The 12,931-nt window shown below is 45.2% G+C and overlaps 1 protein-coding gene across 1 annotated transcript in view; it reads left to right on the top strand.

The window, feature by feature from the left end:
* Positions 1 to 12,931, top strand: part of ELP4 (elongator acetyltransferase complex subunit 4) — a 250,605-nt gene that overhangs the window by 81,752 nt on the left and 155,922 nt on the right. The window contains exons 6-7 of the mRNA XM_077321956.1: positions 4,662 to 4,746; positions 9,235 to 9,423. Of these exons, the coding sequence (XP_077178071.1) occupies positions 4,662 to 4,746; positions 9,235 to 9,423 (274 nt within the window). The remainder of the gene's footprint in view (positions 1 to 4,661; positions 4,747 to 9,234; positions 9,424 to 12,931) is intronic.

Genomic DNA, 12,931 nt, shown 5'->3' with positions numbered 1-12,931 from the left:
GGAGATTGCAAGACAGCTACAGGGGTTCTTGGAAGAATCTTCAGCACTTTGCCCATTTCGTTATGGCTATGGGGTGGAGATGACTCTGGTTGCCTTGACTGATAACCTCCAGAGGAAACTAGATCTAGATGAGTTGGTTCTTGTTAGTTGGTCTTATTAGATGTCAGATGGTCAGGCATGATCTATTGGCCCACCACCTAGCAGATGCAGGGATCCAAGGCACAGCCCTTAAGTGGCTACAGACTTTTTTCCAAGTTCAGGGACAGAGAGTAGAATTAAGGAGGAGGACATCCCAGTGTCAGGCACCCACTTGTGGGGTCCTGCAGGAAGTGATCCTTTCTCCAATATTATTTAACATCTACATGCGCCCCCTTGCCCAGCAGATCTGGAGGTCTGGGTCAGCATGCAGAGAGGTGATGGGTACAGCTCCTGGCTTTTGATGGGATGCCTTCTGTCAAGAGCCTGGGCATGATTCTGGACATCTTCCTCTCAATGAAAGCCCAGATCACGAACTAATCTCTCATTTTTCCACCTGCACCAGACACGACAGCTTTCACCATATCTCCTGTGCTGCTTTATTCTGAACTAGTTGGGAGTTTCCAGAGCAGTCTCAAGGGAAGTTCTGTGTAGAGTGAGTTGCAGAAGTCTAATCTAGAGGTGACAGTTGCATGGATCACCCTGGCTAGTCCAATAGACTTTCAGTGGGGAACCTTAAAAGTAGCTGTTTTATTGTAAAGGAATTTCAGAAAGAGACTAGAATGGGGGATTTCTGAGTTACAAGTTATTATTACACCCGGAACAATAGAATCGTCAGGACTTAACAGAGATACCAGTTTCTTCCGAATATCAGTCACTTCCACTTATATTATGCAGTATGCTAATTTGCTGTTATTCACAGCAATTGCCTTAATCTCACCAATTTCCTTAATCCAATTTTAGCAATATTTATCGCTCAGAATACTTATGCATCTTGACTCTAATTAGCTCTTCTTGGCAATACTTTTCACATATATAATGGTTGATTACTTCTATTTCAGTGTATCTGAAGAAGTGTACAGACACAAAAAAAACGCATACTCTGAATAAAACTTTGTTGGTCTTAAAGGTGCCACTAGATTCAAACTGTGTTCTTGGGTATAAAACATAGTGGGGTTTTATTCATTAATTATTTAACAAAACAAATGTTTATAGGTTGTAAGCTAAGTTGCTTCAAATGCTTTGGCCAGTACCCAAGAACAGTTTCTCTCCCTTATTGTAACACAGCGGTCCTGAACCTTTTCCTGGTTGAGCACCGCATGTGTGAAGCTGCTGCACAGACATGTTTGCGCCCGCCGGCAGGGTGCAAACACGCGCGGCAGCATCACGCAAACGTGCATGCGTGGCAGCTCCACGCAAATGCACAGAGCTGCCGCGCATGTCCGTTTGCATCTGCCAGCATGCCGGCGGCCATGCCTGCCTGTTAACCTCCCCCTCGCCATGAGAAGCTAGCCAGGCCGCGAGCGAAGCAGCCGCTTTTGTGGCCGCTTCACTCGTGGCCTGGTGAGATTCTCGCTATGGAGGGGGGAAGGCAGGTGTGGCCGCCGCCGGCCCAGTAGTGAGGCCTTGACGACCCCCGCTGTAACATACTGAAAAGCCTTTTTTCATTGTCAGGAAATCCTCAGGAGTATTAGTGGGTGTGACTCAGAAAAGTGCTGCAAGATGGAAGTAGAAGTCCATGGAAATCTCAGATCACTCCCTTGCGCAAGTGAAGGCATTTTCTGCCACACAATATGGGATGATGATGTTACATAGTATTTTCTTAATGGAAAGCATTTTGCTCTTGTATCTGTTTCTCTATGACAAATTATGCATTGGGTGGAAAGGCTGCGGTGGCAGTGCAACGGAGCTAATCCCCGACCCAGTGCCTCGGATGGCACACAGTAAGCAAACGCAAATACATCTGTGTTTTGTTTGATGCCGAGGGCACTATCTGCAGCCTTCCGGGCCAGCTCTGTGCATAATGGAAGTGTCCCTGCAGGGACACCAAATGCCCCTGTTAGCTTCGTGTAGCTGGTCGGAGCGTTCTCCCACCCCCACGCTGCCAGCGTGCGGTGGGGCCCCATGCCTCCACTCTCCCCTGCTGCCTCTGCCGCCATGCAGCATACCAAGCTCTCCCAGCCCTGGTGTTGTGAATGCACACCACGCCAGGGCAGTTCGCATATGCCAGGGGATTCCCTCTCCCATGTGTATGCAGGAAGCGGCAGGGCATGCCACCCTGGTGCAAGGATCCGGAAGCAGTCTGGAGCTGCCATGCATAATCAGTCTATGGCCCATTATGCACGGCCGCCGAAACGGCGATTTCGGGTCACATGGAAAACGCGGAGAAAAAAACGCGGAATGAAAAAGATAAGAAATATGGAGAGTTATTTAGATATTTGACAACGGCGGCAAGGATAGTCTGGGCAAAAAAATGGAAGTTAAAAGAGACGCCCACCAAATTTGATTGGCAGTTGAAAACATTGGAAATTGCTCAGATGGCAAAATTGACAACCTTATGTTGAAGATAAACTAATAATGGACTTTAAGACAAAATGAAACTTATGGATAGAGTATATTAGAAAAAAAATATAGTTGTGGTTTTATGACTATTGGTTATGATTTATAATTTATAAGGGGAAATGAAAATGGATTGAAATTTTGTACAGGAGAATTAATGTTTTTTTCTCGTATATTCTTTAACAAATACAGTTGGAAGTTATTATTTATAAATGTAATATAATCTATTAACATGTAATTTTGGAGATGGCTAAATGTATTTTTCTTGTATTGGATTATAAATAAAATTTGAAATTAAAAAAAAAGAAAACGCGGAGGGGAAAGACACGACGCACACCGGTTATGCACGGGGCGGGGCGCAACGGCGGCAAAACCCAGAGTAACCGATTATGCACGCGACGATCCTGGCGCCGCTTCTGGTTGCGCCCCGGTCACCTGGAAGCTGGGCTTTCTTCCGCGTTTCGCGAACGCGGCTTTTTCGGTGGCATGCACCGAAGCTGCGGCCGGTTGCAGCCGGCTTTGTGCGCTATCGGTGATTTTAGTCACCACCATTCCACCCCGAATGTGCGTTATTCCCCCCGTGCATAATGGCCTATGTCAGCCTTTCTCACCTTTTTTACTGTTGAGAAACCCCTGAAACATTCTTCAGGCTTCAAGAAACCCCAAGTGACACAATTATGCAGAATATGGTTGGGAAGCATAGCTGTGTACACGTCCATCTGAAACCTCTCCCCTTCTTACACCTTCCAGGCCCCTCACTGGCCATTTTGGGAGGGGAGGGGCAAGTCAATATGACCATATATGGTAATATTACCTGATAAATGTTTAACAATTTTTTAAATAAAGGTAAAGGTAAAGGTATCCCCTGTGCAAGCACCGAGTCATGTCTGACCCTTGGGGTGATGCCCTCTAGCGTTTTTATGGCAGACTCAATACGGGGTGGTTTGCCAGTGCCTTCCCCAGTCATTACCGTTTACCCCCCAGCAAGCTGGGTACTCATTTTACCGACCTCGGAAGGATGGAAGGCTGAGTCAACCTTGAGCCAACTGCTGGGATTGAACTCCCAGCCTCATGGGCAAAGCTTTCAGGCGGCTGCCTTACCACTCTGCGCCACAAGAGGCTCTTGGTATTTTTTAATATATATAAATATATATAAAATATATATAAAATATTTATCTCCCACCCATTCAGGAATCCCTTCCAGGGCCATCAGGAAGCCCTGGGGTCTCATGAAATCCTGGTTGAGAATGCTTGCTCTATTTGATAGGAAGCATATCAGTTTCCTTGTGGGTTTTATGTTTTGTTGCAAATATGTAGCATTTCTAGTTGCTCTAGTTATATTAAACTATATTCTTTATTGTTTCTTCTTAATATGATATAAGAGTACATTAGTTAATGTTAAGCACAAATATTAATGTATTTAATTTGTTCTAAGAGAATTTTTGCTTCTCCCAGTAACAGTTTCAAAAGAGTGGCTGGATTCCGCAGGGAACTCTTCCACCAGGCGTTTGGTTGAGGCCGGATGTTACTGATACCAGGGAATGAGATCAGGTGTTCCTCCCCCCACCCCCCAGTTCCAGGACTAGGTACTAGACCTTCCTGGAACTACTGAACAATCCACTCCTTGGTTTTTTTCTTTTTTCTCCATCTCCTTTTGTTGGCTATCTGCTCTGCTGGTTCAACTGCTTCAGTCATTGGAGGTGGAGTTTGTATTTTTACCGCCATCTTGATTCTAATAATTTTAGGGAGTATTTTTGTTATATTGGATGTTTTAAATTGTACAGATGTTTTTGGGGTGTTTTATTCTAAGTTTATTGCAAACCACTACATGCCAGCTGTGGTGGGAGCAGCAGTATAAAAATCCAATTATAAATAAATAAAATAAATAAATATAGTAATCTATTATACTCAAGTAAAACAGATATAAAATAGCACCATTAAATCTAACCAAGTCTGTTTCCCCCACACCATATGCAGGTGATGAGATGAGCTCTAACAAAAGCTAACAAAAGCTTAGTTAGTCTTAAATGTGTTGGAGCACTAGTAACGTTTTAATATTTATATTTCGTTTTTATTTTTATTGTAGTAGATAAACACCTTATTAAATAATATATTTTTCCTCTCAGTGATACTGCCGCTGGTTATAGCAGACTGCTTCGTTCTATTCAGAAGGTCATATACCAAGAAGGATTTGATGGTTCCATTCCTCAGGTATTAAGCACTTCCTGTGTCTTCTAAAAGTATGTGTCTTCTAAAAGTATGTACCTACAATTGTAAAAATCCTTACTATTAATTCAGACTTGATGGAATAAACAAGTAATCTTAACAGTGTGATTAAGCAAGACATTTAAAGATTTTAAAATATAAACCAATTGGGTGGTCTGTGCAAATACCACCCATTTTATTAAGCTATTAAGTATCTTTTAGATACTTCCTGAACACAGGAAGTAAGCGGATCATGGAGTTTGGGCCTGGTTTTGAAAAATCTTCATGTTTGTTGCTTTTGATATTGTGGATTCAAAATTATAAAGCTAATGACATCATTCAGCCCCACACTGCATTGTACAAGTACCCCAAATAAGGACACAACACACCTGGTTATGTAGTTTGTTAATGGCAGATCTCCATCAATTAAACATCCATGAATTAGTGTGTGTTACTGTTAACAAGCAGTGTACTGTAGCTAGCAGCATCTCGGGCAAGCCTACTCTGGCTACATGCTTAGCTAGCATTATTGCTTGCTTGCTTTGTTTATCCGCACCTGCATGCAACACAAGGAAGCAAAGGGCTTGTCACGAGCCAATAGTGCCTGCATGCCTTATTTAAAATTAGGACTGGCACAAAGCAATACCACAGCCATGTAAGCAAGGAGCTAAATTCTCCATATATTGGAATTTCTTGCCACTAATCTCTGCTTCCTCATCAGCAGCTTGCTCACTTTTGAAAAGCTCCATATGTTTAATGAACTATTTAGGGAACTGCCTGAATCATTCTTTAACTTTTCCTATATGTAGGCCAAGGTCCAAAGAGGTGTATGTGTGAAATGTTTATGTGGATGCAGGATAAGGTAGGGTGGCTTACCAATATTCCTCCAAGCTGTGGTCCCTTGCTGTTGTGGAGGCCCTTCAGAATCCTGGCCACATTTTTACATTTCTTTGCAGCTTTCACTCAGGCATCTTTTTAACTGCTCATGAATAATCAGTCATATAAATCTAGAGGCAAGTATATCTTTAAATAGGGCTGTGTGGGAGGAGTTAGGACGGGCCCTGTCCGGGATAAAAACTCAGAGGGGCCAATCAGGAGCCACGAAGCTCCAATCAGGAGTCGCTGCGGTGAGGCTGCTCCCAGGGCCGAGAGAAGACCGGCTCCTAGCGCCCATTTTATTAAATAATAAAATGGGCTTAATTTCTAGTCTTTAAACCTCCCCCCCACTCTGGAGGAGCGGGAGGAATAAAGGAGTAAGGGCAAGTGGAGAGGAGTTACGGCGGGCCCTGTCCATGATAAAAACTCGGAGGGCCCAATCAGGAGCCGCGAAGCGGCTCCTGATTGGGCCCTCCGAGTGTCACTCGGAGGCCAAGCAGCCAATGGGCTGGTTGGCCCAGCCTCGCCCATTGGCTGGTTGGCCCAGCCTCGCCTGGCCTGGCTGGAGAGTCACTGCTCAGAGGAAGAAGCCTTCCCCAGCAGTAAGTCCTCCGGCCGGCTTCCCCTCGCCCAGGAAGCCTTCTGCCGGGCCCTGGGGCAGCCGAGACTGCTCCTCGGCCCGGCAGTAGGCCTCTAAGCCTGCCGCCGCCTTCCCGAGCCTTCTGCCGGGCCTTGGGGCAGCCCTGCTCCTAAGCCTGCCAGTAGGCCGCAGAGCCCACCTCCCGCAGAGCCTCCCGCAGAGCCCACCTCCCGAGCCTTCTGCCGGGCCCTGGGGCAGCCGAGACTGCTCCTCGGCCCAGCAGTAGGCCTCAAAGCCTGCCGCCGCCTTCCTGAGCCTTCTGCCGGGCCCTGGGCCAGCCAAGCCTGCTCCTAGGCCCGGCAGTAGGCCGCAGAACCCACCGCCCCCGTCCGGAGCCTTCTGCCAGGCCCCGGGGCAGCCGAGACTGCTCCTCGGCCCGGCAGTAGGCCTCAATGCCTGCCGCCGCCTTCCCGAGCCTTCTGCCGGGCCCTGGGGCAGCCAAGCCTGCCCCTGGCCCCAGCAGAAGGTCCCAAGGCCACCTACCTTCCTCTGTTCCTCCCTTCCTCCCAGCATTCCCTTTGTCCTTCCCTTCCTCCCAGCATTCCCTTTGTCCTTCCCTTCCTCCCTTCCTCCCTCTCTTCCATCTGCCTCTTTCTGGCTACCTGTTTCTCTCCCTCTTCTTCTGTCTCTATCTTCCTCTCTTTCTGTCTCTCTTTCTCCTTTTCCTCCTTCCTTTCCCCCATCCCTTCACCCACCCATCATGCTAGGGCCCGCTGTATTTTGGCCACAGCGGGCTTAATATATAGTAATTTAAATAAAGCAATAGTCTGTTATTACGGTTAGTGAGGGAGATCTTAGGCTACCTAAATAACCATATCAAATGCCTGCTATTAAATTTTAAGCTTTTTATAGTAATCATTAGTTAGTTACAATGTAATAAATTTACCCTTGCCAGCACAAGAATTAATCCCTGCAGATATTTTACTTTGCCCAAAATATTAACACTAATGCAGCACTTTGACCAATGGAATCTTTGATTATCTTATCTCTTTAAAATAGATTTTCTTCAATGCTTTTGCATTTTAGATCATTGTATGAATGTTTGTGTAGCAGAATTCTCCTGAATTTAGTTTTCCAGTGTATGTTGAGCTTTACAGGAAAGGCTGTTTTTCCCTCAGTGGTAACAGTGCCCTTCTGAAGAAGTAAATTGGTCCCTGACAGGCACCTCTGTTATGGTAACTATAGCAACAGACATGTCATAACAGTTTCTCCAGTACAGTACGTTGAGCTGCTCCTCCAACATGATGACAGGTCCTTTTGGAAGCAGGAAATCATACAGAATAGAGGAAACAGCAGCATCAAAGTGACATGAAAACCCTGGGAGCAGATAGCAAATAATCTGTTACTGGAAAGAGTTTAAAGAAATGGTTTATAGCCTTGCACACTGGATAAAAGATAAAAATAGCACAAAAGCAGATCCCTGATATTTATTTTACTAGAACCTTCAAATGGTTGAAACTATTTTTAAAGCATGAGGAAAAAAATTCTGTAGTTTAATTTGTTGTTTTAAAAGCAGGAAAGCAAAATACTAATAATACTCTTCCTTCTCATGAATTAAAATAAATCTCTCTGAGGGCCTCAATCCACAGGTTCTTAAGCAATCCGAGTTACCTGTTAAAAGGACCGAGGAGGGGGATGCCTGAGTTCAGTTCTGCCTGGTATTAGGTGACAGCTGCTATCAAAGCTTATAGTTAAGAATGTGTTCAGGCCTTCAGCTGTTCATTTCCACACATTAAGTCGCTATTAAAGGGACAGAACATTTTTCCGAAGGTCTGGTGACAACTCTACTCACAGTCACAAGCCAGGCAGCAATAAGGGACACAAATCACCACTGTATATTGCTAATTTTGAAAATTTTTAGCAAAGGTTTTTAGAATTAATTCCTTGTTTTTAACAAAATTGAGTAACTCTGTCTGATTCTTATAATTGTACTATTTTGTATTTCCATACCTGTATTGTTCTTTATGCCAATAAAGGCTTTTGTATCTCTTTGAAGTTTTAATATTTTGATGCGTTTTGAAAATGTGGCAAACAAGGCAGGAATGCACGATTACTCGTGGGGGGTGGGGTAGAAGTTGCCTTGGGCCCAGAAACGCAAGTGAACTTTTGAAACACAGAGGAACAGTGGGTTGAACATTTTGCTATGTTGATTGCAACTGGTGAACAGACCATGGATTGAACCCATGCTTAAGCATTCAAACACACTACTCAAGGCCTCTGGTTGCCCTCCCAGGAAAATGCAAAGGTACTACTGTGTTTTCTGCAGCAGGGCAACTAGTAAAAATCATCTGTGAAAACACTTTTCTGATACCACCATCCTGAATTGAAGCAGGTCAGCTCTGGTTCCTTTTTGCCTTTCGAAACACAATGAAATGCAATTCATGACTTCCCTGTTATTTCATTTTGTTTGTTCATAAGAAAGTTATTGCAATATAATTTAAAAACATAGCATTTAAAAAGTGGGCAGAAAAAAAACTTTCAGTTATTTTCTTAAATATACATTTGATCAGTTTAATCTGCAAGTGCAAGTTGATAATTTGAATGATAGAAAGTTGTTTGAAAAGATGCATCATACATACAACACTAGTCTAATGTCTTGTACAGCAGTTCTTACCAACTTCTTCAGTCGAGTGGAAGCTGGTTCTCCTAGCCATGCTGTTTGGGATCTTCTCAATTCAACAGTGTCACCACTCCTTCTCATGCATATTAATAATAGAAGCTCATACTCAGCTTTAGAGGCAATTAGAGGAAGTCCCAGATAGTTCAACAATAGCATAGAAGCCCCTAAGACATTCTCTTATTTAGCATTGGAAGAGTCATGGAGAATCTTAAGAGCACTACTTGCTTTTGATTTTTGGTTTCCTGCCCCACTTATGGGCTTCCTCCTCTTCATATAACAAGATCTCTTCAGAGATCTGCTTCTTGCCTTTAATGTTTCAGTTTGAACTCAATAGTTTTATTTTTCTCTTATATGACAGAAAAAGCAACGAAACATTTTGAGGATTGGAATTCAGAGTCTTGGTTCAGTACTATGGGGTGATGATATCTGTTGCAATGAGAATCCACAAAATATTCATAGCCTCACAAGATTTCTCTATGCTCTTCGTGGCCTTCTCAGAACTTCTTTGTCTGCCTGCATCATCACCATTCCATCTCACCTTATCCAGGTAGGTCTAGTTCACTTACTAGTTCTAGATTTAAAAAAAAATGTTGATGGCTAATTAAGAGGAGTTAAGAATGGCAGCTTCTAATCTGGCAAATTGGGTTTGATCCCCCCTCTTCCAAATGCAGCCAGCTGGGTGAACTTGGGCTAGTCACAGTCCTGTTAGAGCTGTTCTCACAGAGCAGTTCTGTTAGAGCTGTCTCAGCCCCACTTACTTTTCAAAAATATCACCTGTTGTCTGCTTTAAATGAAAACCTTAAATAAATAGCACAAGCATATTTTGTTCTAAATATTTCTTTCATGAGCTGGAAAAGTATTTCAAGACAACTCCATATATTTTCAGATCTTAGTAACATGTCAGTCAGTCAGTCAGTCAGTAACCTTTTATTGGCATAAATAGTAACATATATAGAAATGGATATCAGGAAGTATGTGGCAGCTAATTATCCATAGATAAATTCACATGTTATTACTTACGGATAAATCAGTTAATAGTTCTCATTGGGTGCCTTTTAAATCATAACAGCGCAATATAGTAATTTGTAAGGAAGGCCGAGCGTCAAAGAATTGAGGCTTTTGAACTCTGGTGCTGGAGAAGACTCTTGTGAGTCCCTTGGACTGCAAGGCGAACAAACCGGTCAGTCCTAGACCCATTATGCACGGGAGTTTTAGCGTGTGTTCGGGGTGGAATGGCGGCGACTAAAATCACCGATAACGCACGGAGTCGGCTGCAACCGGCCGCAGATTTGGTGCACACTGCCAAAAAAGCCGCGTTAGCAGAACGCGGAAGAAAGCTCAGCTTCCCGGGCGACCAGGGCGCAACCGGAGGCGGCGCCGAATTGACAGCGTGCATAATTGGGGAGGCCGGAGGGTCGGGGCGGCGCAACCGCTCAAGCGGCTGCCGGAACGAACGGTGGCGCAGGCCGGGGGGAACCCAAGTTAACACGGACGGAAAGATGGACAGAGAGCTCACAGTGGAGGGGGGCGAGGGGATCGCTGCAGCTAAGGACGGCAGAGAGGCCGGCCACCCACCTCCCACCCATTCCCAAACACACACCCCAACCGCAAACGAGAACGGAGGCGAGGTCTCTAAGAAAATACAAAAATTTTATAAAACAGTGTGAATGAACTAAGCACAAATATACAATACAAAGCTTTAAGTAGGGGAAACAATATAAAGGGGAAACCTATGGGGCAGAGGAAACGGGGCAGCAAAGAAGGGGAGAGGCTCCCTCCCCCTCTGTGCCCGACAAACCTGGCAGGGCTGCACTTGCGCAGGCTGCTTCCGGCCTTCCTGGCCTCCGCCTCCGACGCTCACCAATGCAGCGGCGCGCTCGCCTCGCTTCCCCTTGGCTCCGCATTGATGCCTCGACACCCGCTGCTCCGGGTTTTGCTGCCAACGTGCCCCGTCCCGTGCATAACCGGTTTGCTTCGCATCTTCCCCCTCCTCATTTTCCATGTGACCCGAAATCGCCATTTCGGCGGCCATGCATAATGGGCCCTAGAGAAGATCAGCCCTGACTGCTCCTTAGAAGGCCAGATCCTGAAGATGAAACTCAAATACTTTGGCCAGGACTCCCTGGAGAAGAGCCTAATGCTGGGAGCGATTGAGGGCAAAAGAAGAAGGGGACGACAGAGAATGAGGTGGCTGGATGGAGTCACTGAAGCAGTAGGTACAAACTTAAATGGACTCCAGGGAATGGTAGAGCAGTGGTCCCCAACCTTTCTGAGGCTGGGAACCGGCAGGGCATCGGGCCACCCCCGCGGGCCGCGCCCGCGCATCGGGCTGTGCCTGCGCATCGCGCCCGCGCGTTGCGCATGCGTGAATGTGCCATGCGCATGCACAATGTGCGGCCCGCACGGGCGCGGCCCGGCCCTGATTCCCTCTCCCTGCCCTCCCGCAGTAAGAAGCTTCCCGGGCCGCAAGCTTGCGGCCTGGGAAGTTTTTTACTGCGGGGGGGCGGGGCGAGAGAGCCACGGCCCGGCACCATGGCCTTCGTGGCCCGGCACCGGGCCGCGGCCCACAAGTTGGGGACCACTGTGGTAGAGGACAGGAAGGCCCGGAGGATCATAGTCCATTGGGTCGCGATGGGTCAGACATGACTTCGCACTTAACAACAACAAAGCATTTTCTCAAAATGGAGCTTTAATATTCCTACAAAGCCAAAATGTCTTTATTGGTAGCTAATTGCAACAAATAATTGTTTAAATATTGTTCTTGTAACTTGTTTGTTCTTCTTGTTTTATTGTATGTTTAAAATATTACTTCCATCTTCCAGTATATGTCAGATAGAGTGTGATCAAAGGTTGGCCACCTGAAAAGTTTTGTTGTGCTGTCCCTGACTGTTACAGGAATAGGGAGCAAGCATCCCTTGCTCTTGTTCTTGCTAATAAATGTTTCTAACTTGTCTCCTACCACCTGGTCCTGAAGATAGAATAGCAATTTTATTTTTGGAAGGTGGAGCAATTTCTACCTATTTTCCCCTCCCATTCTAGACCCCCACTTTTCCTCCTATGCTAGTCTTATGGTTCTATTTTTGTCTAGAGACAAAATGGAAGGAGGGGGTCAGTAGACAGCCATGAGTGATAGAAGTGAAAAGTCTATGAAATCTACTACACCATTAGATCTTTTAGTGGCCCTCTTTGGCCACTTGATCCCCATTTGTGGAGACTATATGAACCCATAAGCCCAAGTGATACTATTAGACTTATATACTGGAATAAATAACCTAGAACTAGTATTGTTAGAGTAAAGAAAATACAAGAGTCACTAAGGAAAACTGTTTTGGTTGAAAATGACACAGATCCTGGGGCTCGTTTTGACTCTTGGGTGAAGAACTAATAAACTTTTATCACATTGCCATTGTCCGTTTGTCTGTATTGCTTGCCTACCAATAGTTTTGCCTGTCAAGCATTTTTAGAAAGGTGGGGGAGGTGGGGCGTTTGGCTAGCAGGGTGTCAGGTCTACCATAGGGTTGTCAGGTCTACCTTAGCTACTGGCATAGGATGGGGAAGATAGGTTGCAAGTTCCAGAGTGGGAAACTCCTAGAGATTTAGGGGTGAAGCCTGGGGAGAACAGGGACCCTATGAGATACAATATCATAGAGTCCACCCTCCAAAGCACTCATTTTCTCCAGGGGAACTTATCTATGTAGTCTGGAGATAAGCTGCAGTATTAAGAGATCACCAGGCCCCAACTGGAGGCTGGCATTCTACATATGATTGGCTATTGGAGATTTGATTGTCTGTGCAGAGTTTTAAGTTATGTTGGCATCAGCTACTGCTCCAACACAAGGATCTTCCACTGTGTTACTGAAGTTAAAAAAAGAAAAAAAGTTAAACATTATGTTAATTTTAAAAGACAACTTGTTAAAGAGAATTTCTGTCTGAAATGTTGAAGATTTACTATTAGAGTTATACATAACCTCATTCTGTGGTTAGCTCTGTGTCCTACGGCAGCCTTTTTGCAGTGATGTTTTTGACTTCCTGAATTGCTCAGTACCCGATTGAGA

The sequence above is a fragment of the Paroedura picta genome, chromosome 2 (assembly GCF_049243985.1).
Source record: "Paroedura picta isolate Pp20150507F chromosome 2, Ppicta_v3.0, whole genome shotgun sequence".
Lineage (NCBI taxonomy): Eukaryota > Metazoa > Chordata > Lepidosauria > Squamata > Gekkonidae > Paroedura > Paroedura picta.
Note: the sequence above shows the minus strand (reverse complement) of the source record. Positions and strands in the feature narration are given on the sequence as shown.